At 37.8% G+C, this 21,635-nt stretch overlaps 1 protein-coding gene across 2 annotated transcripts in view; it reads left to right on the forward strand.

The window, feature by feature from the left end:
• VCL (vinculin) overlaps positions 1–21,635 on the forward strand; it is a 92,220-nt gene that overhangs the window by 44,415 nt on the left and 26,170 nt on the right. For both annotated transcript variants that reach the window (XM_082639713.1, XM_082639714.1), the window contains exons 3-10: positions 2,361–2,511; positions 2,692–2,800; positions 5,708–5,830; positions 7,246–7,406; positions 15,081–15,171; positions 16,171–16,318; positions 19,583–19,736; positions 20,585–20,760. In XM_082639713.1, coding sequence (XP_082495839.1) covers positions 2,361–2,511; positions 2,692–2,800; positions 5,708–5,830; positions 7,246–7,406; positions 15,081–15,171; positions 16,171–16,318; positions 19,583–19,736; positions 20,585–20,760 — 1,113 coding nt within the window. The remainder of the gene's footprint in view (positions 1–2,360; positions 2,512–2,691; positions 2,801–5,707; positions 5,831–7,245; positions 7,407–15,080; positions 15,172–16,170; positions 16,319–19,582; positions 19,737–20,584; positions 20,761–21,635) is intronic.

The following is a 21,635-nucleotide window of genomic DNA, read 5'->3' on the forward strand; positions in this document are numbered from 1 at the left end:
AAATATTTCACCTAAAAATTAGAGCAAACTCATTCTTTTCAAGCACACAGAAAATTATACCCTTTAAAATTACTAATTGTATATTATATAACTTTCACCTCAAACTATATTGAAATCAATTTTGGTCTATCATATTGGTAAAGATACATAAGTCTGATTATACATTGAGTTGTTGAATCTCTGAGGAAACAGATCCACTGTGTCATCCACTGTGGTGGGAGTGTAAATTGATAACTTCTGTGGATGGCAATATGGCAACGTTTGTCAAAATTTTTAATGTCCATACCTATGACTCAGCAGTTCCATTTCTAGATAGTATCCTACAGACATACACATTCAAAAATGATATTTATTGGGCTTCCCTGGTGGCGCAGTGGTTGGGAGTCCGCCTGCTGATGCAGGGGACACGGGTTCGTGCCCCGGTCTGGGAAGATCCCACATGCCACGGAGCGGCTGGGCCTGTGAGCCATGGCAGCTGAGCCTGCGCGTCCGGAGCCTGTGCTCCGCAACGGGAGAGGCCACAACAGTGAGAGGCCTGCGTACCGCAAAAAAAAAAAAAAAAAAAAGATATTTATTGGGAATTTCCTGGTGGTCCACTGGTTAGGACCTGGGGCTTTCACTGCCGGGGCCCGGGTTCAATCCCTGGTCGGGAAACTAAGATCCCACAAACTATGCAGCACAGCCCCCCAAAAAATGTTTATTCAAGGTGATTCATTGCAGCAGGCTAATAAATTATGGACTAGTTATGTAGCTGTATAAAACAATGAGGAGGCTCTTTGGGTACTTCTACTAGAACATCTCCAAGTTAAATTAAGTGAAAAAATCAGAATGCAGAGAGTATGCATAGTATGATCCTATTCGTGTAAAAATGGTGGAAGCCTATGTTTTTGTTTCTTTGTGCGTAAAGTGTCTTTATTTTGAAGAATACAGAGGAAACACATAACACTGGCTGCAAGTAGATGGAATTTGAATGCCTAGGAGATAGTGGAGGGAAGAAAAATTTTCACTGTATGCCTTAGGGTTTTATATATGTGTATATGATTTTGTCATATGTATAGGTATATATATATATTATGTAATTTCAAATTAAATTTTAATTTTAATTTAAAAGGAACAGAAAATAACCAGTCATCTAAGACTGATCAAAAGCCACGCCAGTGAGGTCTTGCTCTTTGCTGATATTTATTATGTGCTTCCTTATGGCTCTGAAGTTTGTGAATTACCAAAGTATGCTTCTTGAGAGTTAGAACAGTGTTTTTTGCATCTTTATATACATACCTATAATGTCCATAGCCCAGTGCTTTTTATGTAGTTGAAATTGATATGTTGGTTTAATTCTGTTTTTTAACAGTGCAAGACTGTGTTATACTTGTTGAGTTTTTATATTATTTCATTTGATGTAACTCGCTGTGAAGTGGGCTTTTATTTGCATGGGACATTTTCTGTGTTTTCAAATAGGAATGTGTAATTTTGGCTAAATATTTTAACTTAAAGTAATTTGTTGCCTGTAAGTTACTCAGTGATAACATAATGGATTTACTGAATATGAGGAAATAATCTGTTAGGTCCTTTTCAACTCTGTACAGAAGAATAATTGAATGAATGGATACATTTTAGTAGTACAAGAGGGTCAAGAAGAATACTTGCTTTATGCATTTCGGGTTCCTTTTTTAAATGACCCGCCACCCCCCCCCCCCCACCGAAAAGACACCTTTGGCTGATCAGGTTATCTGTGTTATTAAACTATATTATATTAAACTATTATTAACTGATTCAGTTGTTAATGCCAGTGACATTTTAATTAACAACATAGATTTATAGGGTTGTATTCAAACTGTCCAGTTTGTCAAACAAATCCATTTGGCTAGATGAAAGAAAAATTTATGCATTACCTCATACTTTTGCTTTGTGTTTCCTCCTATTTCTTTGGTTTGTCTGATTATTAAATTTCACTTAACACAGTGCTTTGGTATTTTATTTCCGATGTTGAATCTGAAACTGTTGTCAGGGATATCAGTTCTTTGTGTAAGTGTCTTTTAATGGCAGTGTATGTAGGGTGAACAGGAAGGAAACAAAGGAGTTACAGAGATATAGCAACCTAAAGTAAAAGGTCCAAAACTTTTTCTCATTATTTTTTGTTGCCAGGAAATAATGAAGAACAAGGGCTTAGTGCAGTGATTGAAAGAATGTGCTGCCCTTAGTTGTACATTTTAAAAGCTGGAAACTTAGGTTCTATTATAAATTGGTCTTGGCTATTTTCCATATAGGAAAAAAATGTGAATTTATGTCCATTTACATTCGCATGTGATATTCTTCTGCTTGGTTCTGCCAGTGAGTTAACTCCATGTTCCTCCCCACAGGGTGGAGAATGCTTGCACCAAGCTTGTCCAGGCAGCCCAGATGCTTCAGTCAGACCCTTACTCAGTGCCTGCTCGAGATTATCTAATTGATGGATCAAGGGGCATCCTCTCCGGCACATCAGACCTGCTCCTCACCTTCGACGAGGCTGAGGTAGACAGCCTGAGGCCCATGCAGACCTCTTCCAGACAAAAAGCCCAGCCTTAAAAGATAATAATGGAGGATTGAGGATTGTTTAGGATGACAAAATGTTGACTAGCTACACATCTGAATTATTGTGTTTTCTACTTATCGTTTACTCAATTGACTGAATACTATGAAATATATTTTCAGGTTCGTAAAATTATTAGAGTTTGCAAAGGAATTTTGGAATATCTTACAGTGGCAGAGGTGGTGGAAACTATGGAAGATTTGGTCACTTACACAAAGAATCTTGGACCAGGTTAGTCATATCCTACTTTTATAATAGAATTTTTTATGGATTGTCCATGTTTGATCAAGAGGAAAGGGGTACTCCTCCCTACTTTTTTTGTGGAAGATAGGTAATGATGCATTGAACTTTTAGTTGTCTCTACTTTGTTGATGGAGCTGACTCTGTGCTTCTCCTGAAGAGATATCATTGTCTCTGAAAGCTGAATCTGCTTTCTACAGATCCTGGTCCTGTCTAATGAACTAAACTAGACATTGCAAATGTTGCTGGAGAATGTAGGAAATAATTTCCTATTACTGCAGTGCTTAAGGCCACCCTGAATCCTGACCTCTTCATTCCACATTATACAGCATTCCTTCACTGTCTGCCAGCTGGCCTGTAGCTCTCTGTGACCTCTTAGCTTGCTAATTAGCCTGCTTACTATTATGGATTCATGCCCTTGCCCAAGGCTGCATAATATAATCAGACCTAGAAGGAGAGAAGAACTTCTGTGGCTAAATCTCTGATTGTGTAGTCATCTGAGAATTCAGTATTCAAAATACATGAACAGATACCAGCTTTTGGTGTTATAGACATATAACATGAACTTGAGGCTCCTTAAAGTATGAATGAGACCAATGATAAGACATATCAGATGTTTAATTTGTTAGTATTAAGAATCACATATCATCTTATAAAATTCTTTTGTCTTACATAAAATGTATTTTCTTGAGGTTTCAGTGCAGTCATCCTGTAAACTTATGGCAGTTTAGAATTTCTCTGAGCTGTCATTGAAAATTGCTGGGAAATGGCTTTAGAGCAGTACTCTTTAAACTTTCTCCTAGCACTCTGAAGAAATTTTATTTCTTCAAATGAAATCTTATGCAGATGAATTGGGAGATTGGGATTGACATATATATACTACTATGTATAAAACAGATAACTAATGAGAACCTACTGTATAGCACAGGGAACTTGGTGCTCTCTGGTGACCTAAATGGGAAGAAAATCCAAAAAAGAGGGAATATATGTATATGTATGGCTGGTTCACTTTGCTGTACAGCAGAAACTGACACAGCAGTGTAAAGCAACTATACTCCAATTAAAAAATAAAATAAAATAGACAAGCAACAAGGATATATTGTATAGCAGGGAATTATAGCCATTACCTTGTAATAACTTTTAATGGAGTATAATCTGTAAAATACTGAATCACTATGCTGTATACCTGAAACTAATATTGTAAATCAGCTATACTTCAATAAAAAAATCTAATGAAATAATGAAAAAAGAATATTTGCAGAATCCCAACATATAAAAGACAGAAATGGAGCTACTCTGGATGAAGCAGAGGCAGCCCCACCCTTTCCATCTCCCTTTGGATGCTTCTTGACGATCTGTGAACCTGCTGAAGAAATTCTAAGAGCAGTTTGAAAACCAAAGTGTTAGAGAATCACATAGTACCCTTGAATAATAACCAAAGTAAACAAAAAATGCTAGCATGCTAACTCCAGAACACCAGATGCTTTCAAATGCTGTCATCACCATAATTATTATTATTATTATTTTTTAAATTTATTGTATTTATTTATTTTTGGCTGCATTGCTGTGCGTGGGCTTTTAGTTGCGGCGAGCGGGGCTACTCTTCGTTGCAGTGGGCGGGCTTCTCACTGCAGTGGTTTCTCTTGTTGCGGAGCATGGGCTCTAGGCGCACGGGCTTCAGTAGTTGTGGCATACGAGCTCCAGAGCTCAGGCTCAGTAGTTGTGGCACACGGGCTTAGTTGTTCCGTGGCATGTGGGATCTTCCCAGACCAAGGATCAAGCCCGTGTCCCCTGCATTGGCAGGCAGATTCTTAACCACTGCGCCACCAGGGAAGCCCCCATAATTATTTTTATTTGTTTCTAATTATAAAAGTGATACATCCTCATTTTGGATAAATTGGAAAGTACAGAAAAATTTAAAGATGAAAACAAAACACATTATTGTAATTCTTAAGATTTTTTTCAGCCGCTAGTTTCTTAGCCCAGATGCACCTTGCTTCACTTTCTTGTGCTTCACACATAACTATGTTCTTACAAATTGAAGATTTGTGGCAACCCTGTCTCAAGCAAGTCTATTGGTGCCATTTTTCCAACAGCATTTTTTCACTTCATGTCTCTGTGTCACATTTTGGTAATTCTCACAATATTTCAAATAGTTTTCATTATTATTATATTGTTATGGTGATCTGTGATCACTGATCTTTGATGTTACTACTGAAAAGATTATGATTCATTGAAGGCTTAGATGATAGTTGGCATTTTTTTAGCATAAAGTATTTTTAAATTAAGGTATGTACATTGTTTTTTTAGACAGTACTATTGCGCACTTAATAGACTACAGTATAGTGTAGACATAACTTTTATATGCACTGGGAAACCAAAACATGCCTGTGACTCATTTTATTATGATATCCACTTTATTGCAGTGGTCTGGAACTGAATCCGCAGTATCTTTGAGGTGTGCCTGTACTAGGCTCACATGAGATTCTTATACACATAGGCTCAGTGGCCAGGTACATGGCATGAAAGCTGGTATGGTAGCCAGGCAAAGTATTTTTTCCCCCACTTGTGAATTTTTTTCAAATATATATTTACTAATTGCAACATGTAAAAAATATTTGTGAATGTATTTATGTCAAATGTGTGAAAATTATGTCACATTTAGGATTTATATTTAATAAATTGCTTTTAATGAGAAGAATAAAGTTGCATTAATTTAGAACTGTCCTGAAAAATTCTGTGTCATAAATGCTAGAGTTCAGTGATAGTATCTGTTGTTTAAATGAGTGGACAGTCAGTTTGGACTTTCACAGTAATTCATAATGGATTTAGGCTCAGAAAGCCAGACTCCGGATTGTTTCACTGCTCACTCTGCACAATTTATTCCCTGTGCCCCAGGAATGACTAAGATGGCCAAGATGATTGATGAGAGGCAGCAGGAACTGACTCACCAGGAGCACCGAGTGATGTTGGTGAACTCAATGAACACCGTGAAAGAGTTGCTGCCAGTTCTCATTTCAGGTCTTTTCTGGCTGTACTTTATCTTACAGAAAACAAAACATGTTAACATGTTCTAAACTCTGGTGTTTATTTTCTTTTGCTGTTTAGTTGTATGTCTTTCAGCCTGAGTAAAAGTGCAGCTGATTAGCTAAGAACCAGTATTTATCTTCTCTAATGCTCTCCTTCTCTTGCTCTTTGTTTGAAACTGCTCTCCTGTTGCCTCATACTGTTCTCTTGAAGTTCTAACAGGCCCTTTTCTCCTCTAGAAACTCTAGTTTTGGATGTATAGATTTTGACACCTTTATTTGTACTCAGAAAAAACAATTAGGAGCTGGAATGGATATTATAGAGCACTGTATAGTAAGGAAGTGAACCCACAGCCCTTTCCTAGAAGATAGTTAGCTCTTCTCTGCGTTGAAGAGCAGGTGGTGTACACCAACTAGGACCACGTCCCCGTTGGGCAGAGCCCAGAAATGCAAACATGGTGGCTGCTCTCTCAACCAGCAAAAGGGAGTTGCACTTATTGAGTGTCTAGTATGTGCCAGACATCTCATGGTTTATGTAAATTATCTTAGTCAAGTTGTGGGTTAGTTGGTTTAAGTCTCAGAGGGCAGCTTTATTTTCAGAATTTTGTAAGGCATGTCACTGTAATCGCCAGCTACTGCCTTCCTGCTCTGTAATTTCAAGTAGTAGCTAAAATAGGAGATGTGAGTATAAGAGTTCAGAAAGCCCTTACATGAACTAGAAAACAAAAATTTGTAAATAGAGCCTTATAATCTTCTCAAAAATATGTTTTTGAGACCAACTGTTCCATATGGCAGAAAGGTTGTTGGGAAGAATCTTTCTTTCTAATCTGGGTAACTCAATAAAGTGTTGATTAATCTTTGTTTTTATAATTTTAGTTAGTTTATAAGAAGATATTCTCTTCTCTAATGTTTTGTTATTATTTTCTTCTTCTTCACTTTTAGGGGTTAGATAGTCCCTTCTATATGTTAAGAGAAATCATGGAAGATAAACTCAACACTTTGGGATCTTCCACTAGGATTGGGTCAAGCGTCATACTTTGGTTACAGTTTTACTGACTGTTTTTATCTCGTCCCATTAGGTTTGTGTTTGATGGGGCCAGTGTTAGGGCTGGGATGATAATTGATTTAGAAGGATAGTGGATATTTTGTGACTGTGGATCTTCAGTATATGCATGTTAAATTAGTTTTCTGATCATGATGTGGTGATGTTTTGTACCTTGAGCTTTCTTAACAGTGAAGGTTGCTGATACTGGAACTTTAATGGCAGACTTGCAGTGTTTGTTTTCATATTCTTTTTAAGACCTTAGAAGCCCAAAACATGTTCACAGTGTGGAACATCTTGTGTGAATATTGTAATACAGCAAGATTAAATTCCAGGCTTAGTTTCTGATCTTTTGTTTATTTTTACAGCTATGAAGATTTTTGTAACAACTAAAAACTCAAAAAACCAAGGAATTGAAGAAGCTTTGAAAAATCGTAATTTTACTGTAGAAAAGATGAGCGCTGAAATTAATGAGATCATTCGTGTATTACAACTCACTTCTTGGGACGAAGATGCCTGGGCCAGCAAGGTAAGTGTTATTGGGGGAGAAATAAGCAAAATCCCCTATTTTCCCTTCCTGGGAATGTGATTGTCTCGCATTTTTTCTTGTAATTGTGTGTAGCATAAGACTACTTAGATATTATGAAAGTATTTTCTTCTTTACTTTTGTAAAATAAAGGGTTATGGGTTACTTCCTGCTTTTGCCCTTTTCCTTTGCTCTGAGGTAGAACAAACAAATAGGTATGCAGGGTGAATGTTGGTTGAAAGCTGAGATGTGTAGCTTTTCCTTCAAGCTGGAGTCTCATGGATTGGGCTGGTGGAGGAATTCTGGTGTGGTGTACACTCCCCTGGGTGGGAGCCCTGCCTTTCATGTGGGTGGTTGTTGCTAAGTGACTAAGTAAGATACAGAATATGCCTATGACTGAATTTTATGGAAAACTTTTCGTAACCAATTTTTGACCCAGAGAAATCTACAAAGGAAACTCTTGACATTTCTAGATGTATCCCTTCATCATTCTGTTTTCCCTAAAGGGAGCTTAACTGAAATATTAGTTTTTACGTTTGTCAGTTAGTTTGAGGGGTCCCTTTACCCTTGGTCTAGAATTTCCTCGAATTCCAGAAGGGTTGGTGGATTCCTCCTAGAGCCCAGCAGCAGTGGTTTGAGGTGCTGCTGCTCTGGTCTGCTTCTCCTTGTCTAGTGATTGGGGACAGAGACACTTGGGCTTACACTTCCCTTGTAGGAGCCCAAGATGCAGGCAGTGGGGGGAACACATTGTCTCCAGGATCCAGCTTCCCCCACCATATGGACCCAAATGCTATCTCCAGGGCCACCCAGCAGGCTGGTAGCAGACTATAGAGGGGATATTGTAGTATGATTTCCACTGGGTGCCCAGTAGGGAGAGCTCTGTTTGTCCTCCAGGACACCTATAAGGTAAGGTCGAAGCTGGGGCTAAAATCACCAGTCTCTCTTTTGTTGACCAGAAAGTTAAACTAAGAGTGGAGGAGAAATTAGTCAGCTTATCTTAACTATGGATTTGTTTTCAGAGGCATGAAGTTCTTGAACAAGTTCTAAGACTGTATTTTAAATCCATATTGTAAAATCATGTAACGTCTTTGATATTTTACTTAATTTTGCTTTTGCATATTTGATAACTTTCATTTCCCTGTTATGACTTCTTTATGCATCTTTTTTTTTGTTCTCTTGTTTGTTTTATTCTTTTTCTCACGTTTAGAAGGTAAGCTTTCTCTTGCCCTCTAGTTTCTTTTTTGCTTAAAAAGAGAAAAAGCATGTCTGTGAGGTTTTCTTGTGCTGTGTGCCGTGCCTCATTCCGTGTGCCGGTGTGTAACACTGTGCTTGAATATGCGTCAGAATTTGACTTAATACGGGACTCAGGGCTGTGCTGGGCAGACTGTTTGGCTCATGTGGAGCTGTTTCTTTGGGGAAAGCAAAAGGAAAGACATTACTATGGGATGTCAGGCTTTATGTATTTGGTGGGTGCTTTCCTCTCTTTGAGCAGGCTCCTGGGAACTGTTTTGGTCTGGTCATTCCCACTGACTTCATTTGAGGGGCAGATTTCCCCAGGTAGCTGGGTGACCCCTAAGTTACCAGTGGACCTTGCTCTTAGGAAAGGAAACTTCCAGCTGTTGCTATCTCTGTATTTGCCTCTCCTACCAGTTTCCTTTGCAGGCTCTGGAATTTGACTTTCGGAGATGCATCATTGAGGTTTTAAGCCATAATGAAAATGGGTAGGCTAGAGAGTCTAGATGGGGCACCTGTCCTTCACAATAATCCTAGCATTAAAAATCAAAAGGAAAAAAGTCAGGTGTACCTAAAGTTTTTCCTAACTTCAGTACCTGGCTCACTGCATGTTCTGCTATCTAAGCTGTGAATCAGCTGTCCATGATCTCATGTTCCCCTAATCTAATCTCTTTCCTTATTCTCTTCCCTTTGCTTCTAGCAGATGAGAAATAGTAAAAAAGAAAAGCAGGCCTTGCAACCTTAATGTTTCTCTATTTTTGGAGGGGAAAAGTCATCCATCAATTAGTAACTAAGTGTGACTGAGCTTTATTTTGTGCAAGTGCCGAGAGCTGCTTCTTTAAAAACCAAAACCAAAACCAAAACCAAAACCGTGGTCAGTTGAGTGTTTCAGGAGGAAGATTAGGCATTTGGGGGCATATACAAGGGAAATATAAACCTGGTCCCCACTGTGTACAGTCTAATAGCTCTCTCAGTGTTATGCTGATCTGGAAGGAACCAGACTGTTAGGATGCTGTAAAACTATCAGAATGAAAGGAAATAAATAAAATTAGTTCAGCTAAAAGAAGCTTAAGTACATAATGACATCAGAATGAGCAAGAAATGTTTATTTTTTAACTTCATTTTGCTTTTGTTTTACATTTACCTGATTCAAATATCAAAATGCTATAAAGGGACTTCCCTGGTGGCGCAGTGGTTAAGACTCTGTGCTCCCAATGCAGGAGGCCCGGGTTCAATCCCTGGTCAGGGAACTAGATCCCATATGCATGCTGCAACTAAGAGTTCACACGCCACAACTAAGGAGCCGGCGAGCCACAACTAAGACCTGGCACAACCAAATAAACAAACAAACAAACAAATAAATAAATATTGAAAAATGCTATAAAAGGATATGTGTGACACAGCTCACTCTCATCCCCATCCCTATCCACTCTACCTCCCTTACTCCCTAAGAGTAATTGTTTTTATTAGTTGCAAGAATATTTAGAAAAAATTTTACCCTAAAAATGGAAATTGATAACTAGGGTTTGGTTATTTTTCAGTTTAGTAGCATTATGTATCTTTCATTGCTCAACTGTAAGCAGTGAATTAATCAGACCTTGTGTCTGCCTGTGACCCCTGGGCTCCCATTCTGTTTAATACATACGATATCTTTTACCTCCTCTCACCCCTACCAATAAAGAATTAACTTTGTCTTACCATACTTGTTTCATGCTTCCCCACTGGTGCAGTTTTCTCCTGGAAAGTGATGGTTCCTCTAGAAAAGTGGGGGAAGAAAGTAAGTGGAAAAAATTCTTGATAAAAGTACGTCTTGCCGAATAAGTTAAGATTTTAAAGAGGCAATGCAATAGCTGATTATTTTACGTTTTATACCTACATTCAAATGGCAGATTTACAAATTTATAAACACTTTGACTTTAAACACTTCATTTTATTTTGAAAATAAAAAATTTCCCCTCCTAAATCAACAATCATAATGATTATTAAAAACTATTTTAGCATTTTTCCTGGGAATACATTATGAGACAAAAGAATTTGGGGTTTAAACACAGTTCTAATTTTACCCTTTGTAAATTTAGCAGTCTATATTTAATCTCTTTTTTTGGTATTTATATTACTTGTATCTTGATGCATGCTGAGAATAAAGAGGAAGTGAAAACATTTTAAAAAGCATTTCATTGCTAAGAATTTTTGAACCCTATGTAGGTGTTCCTGTAACTGCATCTTGAGTCATTAGATACTAGTATTTAGAATTCGTCCCTGTGGTGTGTCTCCTCCCACGGTGGGCCTAGGTTGGTGGTGGGTAAATGTAGTGAGTGACTCAGATGTCTTGCACAGATTACTCTAGTCTACCAAAGAAGGAAATACTAGTTAGAACATGCAATCCTATAATAACTTGCCCTTACTGCAGACCATTGAGGATTTAAGGGTTGATTTTTATTTCAGTTTTGAAAAAAATAAGGTTATATATGAGCTTTTTATGAGTCTTTTAGTATTCTATTATGCAGTATTAGTTTTAGTATTCTAGTATGCAGCTAATACAACAAAGGATTTGTCTTTTGGAGTTTGAGATAAATAGTTAATTTAGGCATTTATAGTATTTTATCCTCTCCCCCAGCCAAAGGAGAAAAGCCCGACATGTTACAGGAATTGACATTTCTCTTCTGATCCAAGTGATCTTTTAGTTGGTATAACTGATTGTGTGTGCATAGGTGGCACAGAAGCACTGAGAAAGTATTCTTGGAGATGAGGAACTGATGCCTGGGAGGGTAGATTGCCTGAAGGCTCAGGGCTAGATGACTTTCTCTCAAAGGTTAAATGTAGTTTATAAGATTTTGTTCTACGGCCCAATTTATCTTTCCAAAAACATCTTTGTTTAAAACACGGACTTGAGGGTAGAAATGTGGTCAGGAATGGGCTGGAGTGGGAAGGGTGGGGGTGGGAGGTGTTAGTGGAAAAGGGAGAGTAGCTTGGGCAGTGAATGAGAGGGGGTCCTTAGTCCCAAATTTAAAATTTTCAAGAATGGGAATGCAGAAGCTCACTTTCCCTACCACAGTTCCTCCTGATCGTCTGTGGGAGGAACTCAGTGGTTCTTGGTATTATTCAGTGTTCTTTAGGTCTGGCTTTATATTAAATTTCAGAAGTGTTTCAGTTCCTGGAAAAGCATGTAAAAAGGAGTCTTTTAGGTTGTCCTTCTGACTTTTGGTATATGTGGCAGAGTGCCAAGGCACTATGGTTTTTCTCATTTAAAACCTGAACTCATCAGAGTTTTACAGTAAAAGGGACCAGAGCAGGAGGGTATCAGATCCCTGACAGCTGTCCCCAAAGTTACATGACTAGATCTGGTCTTTTTTATATTCACTCTTTAAAAAAAAGAACAACAACAACAACAACAAAAACAGAGAAGAGATTGGTGGAGACTTTTCTTGTTCCCAAATTTGAGATTTTACAGAGAACAGTACTTATCGAGGGTACAGTTTTTTTCTCTTCTATTTCATACCCAGAGTGTATTCTGAGTACTTAAACCTACGTGACAAGGTTTAACAAAAAGCTTTATGGTACATAGTGTAGTTGACCCCAGAGTTATGATTATTTTTACCCTTTATAAATATATCTCAAAATTGCTTCTTAGTTCTAGTTGTTCATTGAATTTGTTTATATTATAGCCAGTGTTAGTATACTTCTTTTGTTGCTTATGTCAGAATTCTGTCAATTCCATAACAAACACTGCCCTTCAAAAGAAATTCTTATGAGATTCTTAGGAGACCAAAATATTTGTTCCCATAGACATTTTTGCTTTTAATAGATATGACATTAAAATGTATTGTGTTTAAATGATTCTTTACAATTTGCTCTATTCCAGAAAGAATTTAAGGTGGCCCTCTCAGTGACTGTTTTAAATCTCCAAAATTGTCTAAAATTCATGCTATTAAAAACTTTGGTAACTAATTGAAATTCCCAGAGTAAAAATGCAGCTTCATTGCAAATTTGCCATTGATTATTTTTAGGAGAAAATGAGCATCTCTTAATGTTAAGTTCTTGATATTCTCACATCTGATACTTAGGACTAAATTAGTCACATCCTGAGAATCAGATTCTTTCCTTGAAGCATGGTGACCACGCTTTATTAGGGAGAAAAAAGCAGTGACTTTTGAGGATGCTGAATAGAGCAAAACCAGTTTTTCTGTTGTGTTTCAAATCATTTTGGGGCAGTGGAGAATAAAAGCAGTTATTTAGGTTAGTGAGGATTATAAATTTGATTTATAGAGCTAAGTTCCTGGGCAGTATTAACCAAGCCAGAATTGGCAAGGCAAAAGATTTGCTTTACTGTAAAAGGTTAGTGGAATCTTTGGCAACTCTCTTTGGTAAAAGAAAAAAATTCTTGAATTTCATCTAATAGAAAATAATGAGGTTTGAGATCAAACTGTGTTTCTATGGCTGAGCCCCTTAATTTATAAAATTAAATTACATTAAAAATTGAAGTTCAATGAAGCAATGAGGGAAAAAATGCCTAAAATAGAACCTAACATGTAGGAAGTGCTCAATTAAGATTAGTTTCCTAACTAGTAGCCTTTAATGCTAGAATAGACACTGAAAAATTTCTGATCTTTGTTTCCCCTTGAATTGAGATTTTTGAAATGTTATAAGTATCTATTATTTTCCTTCACTGAAAATATGTATATTAGAGAAATGGTTATTAATAGATTTTAAATTAAGTATTTTTCCATGGCTATAATTTCTCTTCTTCAGAGTGTGCACAATACTTCCTAGGTGAGAGATAATGAATTTTTTTTTTAATCTGTATCTAGACAAAGTCCTATAACTGGTATTAGACCTTAAAGGCTATCCGACTTTCTGAGGTTGGGTGTTGCCTGTAACTCTCTTTAAAAAGATATTTATTTGGGCCTTGCTAATTTGGAATTAAGCTAAAGTTGACTTTTGAAGACAAGGTTTGCTGTCCAGATTAATTTGAACTAGATGAAGGAAGAGCAAATATTTAAACCATTTGAGAATCAAAGCACTTTAAAAATGCCACTTGTCTACTTACAGTACTAATTACAGATGGATTTTGAAATAGATCCTCTTATGACTGCCTTTTATTGATAGATAGCTATCATAATTTCATATAACTTGATAATAAAAATATTTTATTTCCATTTTTTCAGTAATTTAGTTCACTTCTTTTCAGTTGCCATGGCTGAGAATTTGTTATTTAGAGCCTTAGATAGCCAAATCTGTATCTGTTTAGATGGGGAAAGAGGGAGTCCAAAGCTGAGAGTCCTGTAATTTGAATAGGTACTTTGGAAAAGCTGGGGTCAGGCTGCTGACCTTAAGCCTAATTATGAGTGCTTCCAATGCTTATTGGTGCTGCTGCTGGGTTTTGTTTGAATTGGAAGTGGGGATGCTCCTAGTGCCCCCATGTGGAAAACTGGTGGCACCACACCTTGAAGAACCCCGGTTTGCAGGACTGGAAAGGGATTTAAGGCGTTGCCTAGAGTTTCAGAGGTTAACTCTGTGCTTTGATGGATGGACTCTGTAAGAGCCAGTTCCCTAAGCAAAAGGGAGAGAGGCTGTCTTTTAAGGTGTTAAATAGACTTAAGAGATGGCCAGTCTGTCAGTTGTGAGGATGGGTACGTGCATATTTGTTATATTGTTTTCTGTATATCTATTTACTTAAAAAACTTTATTAAAATATATGTATATTTTTAAAGTGATTAGTCTGTTGTTTGGACTTCTCATGCTATAATCCTGGGAGATTTTATGCTAGTTTTATGCAAGTCAATAAATTGAGACCCACTTATTTTATCCTGCCTCTTCTTCCAGCTTAGGGACGGTAAGGGAACTAAGGATGAGGAGTGGCAGGGAAGGCCCGAAAGACACTTCTTTCTTGTATTACACTTGGTGGTTTATTTGTGGAATTAAAACTAAATTGCTAGATTAAAATTTTCAGTTTTCTTCCAGCCAGTAATTCCAGGTTTTTCAGATTAAACATAGTGAAACATTAAGCAGTGTGTGTATATTTCAAAACAAGATGTAGAAGAACTGTGGTTTGTGGTACCACATGCTAATGAGGCTTCCCTGAAGCCGGGAGAGCTTTGGCAGGGCTGCAGTAGATGATTGTTGACTAGTGGAAAGGCTGATAATGAGGCATGTGACAAGAGGGCTTTTTCCGGCTGAAGACATTGAACATCTTTTGGCTTGAGCAGTTTTACCAGTTTTCACAGTTTAGCAATAGGGAGACTAGGAAACAGAATTAACTGAAGATTTGCATGCAAGATGCTGCATTTTGACAGAAATAAGCGTTATGGTGTGATGAGAATATTTTTAAGGCTGTTGTAGGACTACCGTAGCTATTGTATGTTAATGGTGTAACTTCTGTCTTACTTTGTATCATGGTATCTTAGTTTTTGCAAAGAAAATACTTGTGGTATTTTTCTTCAAAAGGACACTGAAGCCATGAAGAGAGCGTTGGCCTCCATAGACTCCAAACTGAACCAGGCTAAAGGTTGGCTCCGTGACCCCAGTGCCTCCCCAGGTAATCCTCTGGTTCTACTTTTCTGATAGATACAGCAAAAAGCTAAAAACCAGGCAAACAAAAGAAAAAGAAAAAAAAAGAAAAATCATTCATAATCTCATGATCCTGAGATAACTACTGGAACATTTAGGGGCATACTCCATTCTCTGATAGTTTTGACTAATTGAAGTATTACTGGTCCTTAAAAGGATGAAGGGCATAGACTACCTCTCATCACGGAGGAATAAAGCAAAGTGAACTGGGCATTCTTTGCCAAATTATTGGTTCACCCCTTCCCTGAATCAGAAAGGTAATTATTTTGAATGAAAGCTCTGCTTTTCTAGTTCCCGTTGGGCAGATTTCCATTTACGTCAACAGAGTACTTAATTAAGCAGATGAAATGATGATGCTAACGAGAATTGGGAAGCAAAGTTGACTTGTATAAAGATAAGACCCAAATAGGTTATTGAGCTAGGCATTATGGATTTTCTAATCTAATATTTATTCAGTTTTAGATTAATATTTGAATGAATGTGAAAAGCCTAATAGAGTTTAGAGCCGTTGAGTACTATATTGAATTGTTAGAGCCTACTTTCATCATTCACATGCTTACCACAAACTGCTTATTATCTCCAGATGGGTGTGGTTTCTGGGATCTTTTTGAGCAGTCTCTGTGGTTAAAACCTCACCCTGTGGTTGTAAGGGCAGTGCTTGGCTGTTAGCTATCAGATGTATTGCCTTCTATTCACTTGTCTTGTCATTTAAAATCATCCATTCCTTCATGAATGAAATGACTTGTAAAGCATCCTTTCTAAATAATTAATGGATCAACAATGTAGATATTGAACAGCTCTCTCTCTCTCTCTCTCTCTCTCTCTCTTTTTTTTTTTTGGCTGCTCCACCTGGCTTGAGGAATCTCAGTTCCCCGACCAGGGATTGAACCCAGGCCACGGTAGTGAAAGCCTGGAATCCTAACCACTAGGCCACCAGGGAACTCCCTTGAAAATCTCTTTGTTTTAGGTGATGCTGGTGAACAGGCCATCAGGCAGATCTTAGATGAAGCTGGAAAAGTTGGTGAACTCTGTGCAGGCAAAGAACGCAGGGAGATCCTGGGAACCTGCAAAATGCTAGGGCAGATGACTGATCAAGTGGCTGACCTCCGAGCCAGGTAAAGTTCCTCTGCTCTCACCAGAGCAGTAGTGATAACAGTTGGGATCTCGCTCCTGATGGAGTGATTCAGAAAGCAAGTTTCTGTGAATTTTACTGAGTTCTCTTTGGCTAATAGATAACGTAGATATTATATTCTACTAATTCTTTTGAGATTGGAGTGAATTTTCCTTTTGTTGAACTTTTAAAAAATGTAGATGCGTTATCGTAAAGTTGAAATTGAAATCTGTTTTTTTAGTTTCTAGCCATAGGCTTATGAAAAATAAGGTGCATAGATATCTTTTATGAAGGCTGAATAGAAAAAAAACATAAAGAGTGAAAACGTTGGAATTATTTCACATATCATTTAAAAAATCAGTTAAATAGATTAACCTCTACGTTGGTCATTTCTAGGCTCTTTTGAGTTTCTATTTCATCATTATTCATTTGGTTTTATAATTCTTTTACCTATTTCTTACCTACCTCAAGTCTTGGCTTTTAGGATCCACCCCCATTCCCCCAAATTAAATATGTATAGTTTGCTATTAAGAAAACTCAGTATAATATAGGTTTGTTTGGAACTCATACATATAGTTAATGAAGTTCTAAACGATTCTCATCTTTATGGAATTTTATAGTATGGACATTGTGAAAAATTGAGGTATGATGACACACTAGTATAAATGAAATTTAATTTTGCTTCAAGATTGTCATGAAACATCTTGAGATAATTGGAATACAGTATAGGGTCTCCCTACAAACTAAGGCTTCAGGAACACACCTTGACGTGTTGCACACCATTACACCTCGCCTCAAATGTATTAACATAATGGACTTAAGAATATAGTTCTTAAAGGAGTGGTTCCTGACCTTTCTTGGACCAAGGTCATTTTTATAATTTGATGAAAGCCATTAATCTCTACCTAAAAAGATACATATAAACATGCCCACACAATATTATATGTAATTTCCAGAGGTTCATGGATTCACTGTAGCCCTGGAAGCTCCACGGGCTTCAGGTTAAGAGCCTTTACCTTAAAGGGAAGAGGGAACAGCATAAATAAATGTGATCTCATTGAGTGCAGTGGGCCTTTTCTCTGGCTGTGAAGCAGTCTCCTCTGCCATGAGCATGCCAAGAACTTTACAGAAAGGACAAAAAAGAAGTTCTGTTCCCATTTGGAGAAATGCCAGTGCAGTTTGACAAGATTCTTGGCTCTTCTGATTTCTCACTGCTGGCTCTTTTGTCTGCAGCCTTTTCACAGTGTGGTAGACAGTTTTCAGTTGGAATTCTCAAATACACAGTTGTATGTATTTAGAGAAAGATGAATCTGAGCAAGAGAACGAGGTAGTTGCTGTACAGGATCGACCATAAACCTGTAAAGAGAAAAGGATGGAACAGTGAGGAGCCCCGATGGGCCTGCTTCACACTGGAGTCTGCAATAGCCTTTCACAATGAAAGATTACAAAGCTGTCTCCTTGTTATCCTTTCTTAAATATGCCTAGCTTTCTAACAGCTTAGTGGCTGAAAGTCAGTAACAATTTCCTCTTTGGTATTCTTCTATTCAGTCACCTAGAGTTTCTAGGGTTGTAAGTATATATTTTCCCCTCCATGGTGCTCAAACTTTTTATTTTGAATGAAAAATTATGCAGCCCATAAATATTTTTACTTTTTCACAGTTGGACTCTTATACAAACAATGTTCCTCATAATGAATTACGAGATTTGAAGGAAAAAAGCAAATTAAAACATGAAAAGTATATTTCCAAAAGTCTTAGACTCCTCTGCCATGTAAAAGGGAGGTGTCAAGTACAAGTAAAAGGTATATATATATATATATACCTGGCAGTAAATATCATTGAGTTCACTACCTCAAATATTGGTATACATGAAAACCATATAAATGTAAAAAGAGGATAGATAGATGAATGACAAAACCATACTATTATTAAGGGAAGCAAAGATGTTTTGTAGTTTATCCTAAAATCAGAAACTCAGGTTATGGTGATCAGCCATTCCATTCAACCAAATGATAAAGTTGCCACCCCTATCATTGAGTTTACCAGGCTGGGTGGATTCAAAAATATGAGTATAAAAAGATGGCAAATCTTACTTTGCTATGACCTGGGAAGTCTCTTACAAAGGGAAAACAAATTTCTACTAACTCACATCATTTTTTTGTAGTAGCAGCATACCACTTCTGAGAGAGGAAAAGAGTGAAATTAGTTCTTTAGGAACATGATGAGAAATAATGGTTCCTTGTCCCTGTGTGCCCTTTTCCCTAAGTACTATCTGGTTTTGATACTTACAGGTTGCATAGGAGTGGAAGGTAGATATTTCAGATTACCATTAGGTTATGATAATGACAATTCTGTAATAATAATAGTTACATACGTGTATCGCTTTATTGCCCAAGTATTTTCAAGTATTTCTTTTTGCTTGACGCCACTCTGTTTGATAAGCAGGGCCAGTATTATTACCTACCCACCCCTCACTTTCTGCGTTAGATAACTGAAGCCCAAGGACGTTAAACTTTGCACCCAAGCTCCCTCAGGTGGCAGGAGCCAGGGTGTGAACGGACACATCTCCTTGGTCCCGGTGTGGCGTGCTTTCCGTAGCACTATCTGTGCTGCCTCCTGAAACATTTTCAATGTGTACTTGCCCATAAAGAAGATAATCTAACGGGCTGTTCATTTCCAAAGCTTACGTACTGTGGTAACAAAACCCTCCATAGCAATAAGATCACAAGCACCTTGACCCCCTGAAGATGAGGTTTGATTATGTAATCACCACCAGGAGGAAAATCATTATTATCAAAATGTGCGAGTCTGGTCTTTAAAGTGGTTATGCAGGTCCTTTTTTTTTTCCGGTACGCGGGCCTCTCACTGTTGTGGCCTCTCCCGTTGCGGAGCACAGGCTCTGGATGCGCAGGCTCAGTGGCCATGGCTCACGGGCCCAGCCGCTCCGCGGCACGTGGGATCTTCCCGGACCGGGGCACGAACCCGTGTCCCCTGCATCGGCAGGCGGACTCTCAACCACTGCGCCACCAGGGAAGCCCGGTTATGCAGTTCCTTGAAGCTACTGTGTATTATTTTTAAGAGCAAAGGAGAAATTAGATGGTTTGGGTGTTTTGCTTTGTCTCTCTCTGTGTTTCCTTGTGTTATCGCAGATTTAGTAGAAAAGGAAAAGCACAAACATGTTAGTAAAAGAACATATACTGTGCTTTTAGTAATATTTTGCCATTAAGAATTTGAGAGAGTACAACAGCAGCATCTATCTGTTTGAGCAGAGGACAAGGAGCCTCACCGGTGGCCATGCAGAAAGCCCAGCAGGTGTCTCAGGGTCTGGATGTGCTCACAGCAAAAGTGGAAAATGCAGCCCGCAAGCTGGAAGCCATGACCAACTCAAAGCAGAGCATTGCGAAGAAGATTGATGCTGCTCAGGTAGTGATGATGATTTTTAGGAAGGGTGGGAAATAAAGGAGAAAGAGAAATGTTCCATAAATATCCTGTATCCCTCTCCCCCTAATTTTCTATGGGTGGATAATGGGTGTTTCTAAGTGATGACTGATACACAGTAGTTGACAATGTTAACATGTCCCCTACCGCCACAGGCTTAATTAAGGCTAATGTTTATCCATATTTTGAAATAGAGATCTTAATTTTGAATACTTCAGTTAGTTAAAAGTAAGCATTCTGAGTACCATTCTCCTAGCTCCTGATGGAGATTACAGTATGTTAAAACTGTTCTTCATCTCAGAATTCACAACTGTGTTTGGTCATAGCAATGTAAAAGGGTTAAAGCATTCTGATATTACTCTACTGTAAAATGATTTTCAAGCATTTCATGAAGAAACATAAATGTTTAAGAAACTGAAGAATTAATAAGGTGTGATTAATTCAAAGATAAAGCTCATGAAGATATTTTATCCTAATGAGAAAGAAAAAATCATTTTTAAAAAGATGAAGGGGGACTTCCCTGGCGGTCCAGTGGTTAAGACTCTGAGCTTCCACTGCAGGGGGCATGGGTTCGATCCCTGGTCTGGGAACTAGGATCCTGCATGCCGCACGTGCAAATATTAATATCTCTATAAATAAATAAATAAATAGCTGAAGGATTGATTTGGTTTTGCCTGAGTAAGAACTGATGTAAAATAATAAGGATCAGCATTATAAAAACAATTGCTGGTATGCCTTATGATTACTTTTGAAATATTTCTGATGGTCTTGTTTTGTAATATTGGTTCATTAGTAGATCACAGTGTGCTTCTTTTCTATTTCTGTGTGTGTAGAATTGGCTTGCAGATCCAAATGGTGGACCAGAAGGAGAAGAACAGATTCGAGGGGCTTTGGCTGAAGCTCGGAAAATAGCAGAATTATGTGATGATCCTAAAGAGAGAGATGACATTCTACGTTCTCTTGGAGAAATATCTGCTCTGACTTCTAAATTAGCAGATCTACGAAGACAGTATGTATTTAATCAATTAAATTGTCCTTTAATCTCTCTCTTTTTCCCCCAAGCACATATATAGTTGAAGTTCATAGGTTAAATGCACATATGATACTCTTCCATTGTCTTCTTATTGATTCTGTGTGACGTGGTGAGGGCAGATATTTTTAAATTAATAATTTTAGGATACTAAGAACTATTTTTTTTAAAAAATATTTTTAAGAGACTTTTTAAAAAATTATTTATTTATTTATTTATTTATTTGGCTGCCCCGGGTCTTCGTTGCGGCATGCGGGATCTTTAGCTGCAGCATGCGAGCTCTTAGTTGCGGCATGAAGGATCTAGTTCCTTGACCAGGAATTGAACCTGGGCCCCCTGCATTGGGAGCACAGAGTCTTAGCCACTGGACCACCAGGGAAATCCCTGAGATCCATTTTTTAAAATTTCTAAGCTAGGACGTACTACTACACCATGTTTGTGACTTGTCTGTTTCCCAGGCATATGAGGAAAATAACTTTTGTGGCTAGCTATGAAAAGCTTTGTGTGTGTGTGTGTGTGTGTGTGTCGGGATGGGATGGGGAGGCCTAAGAGGATAGTTTCTTCCTTGACCAGCAGTGTTACTTCTTATGTAGCAATTATAAAAGATCCTTAAATATAACATCCTCACTGCAGGTTCTTCTCTTAAGGGGATTTTTTTTTTTTTAATCGGTGAGACAGATAAGGCTTTCATAGCATCTACTTTGATTGTATAGAAAAGAAGTGTCACTTTCTCCTTTTGAAAGATGTTTTTCTGTCTTAAAAAAAAAACAACTGCATCATATGCTAAAAGAACATTAAAAAAGTATACAACGGCAAAAGTAAGAGTTGCTTCTTTCCCACCTCAGTCTTCCAGT

The sequence above is a fragment of the Mesoplodon mirus genome (assembly GCF_964341445.2).
Source record: "Mesoplodon mirus genome assembly, chromosome: 2".
Taxonomy (NCBI): Eukaryota; Metazoa; Chordata; class Mammalia; order Artiodactyla; family Ziphiidae; genus Mesoplodon; species Mesoplodon mirus.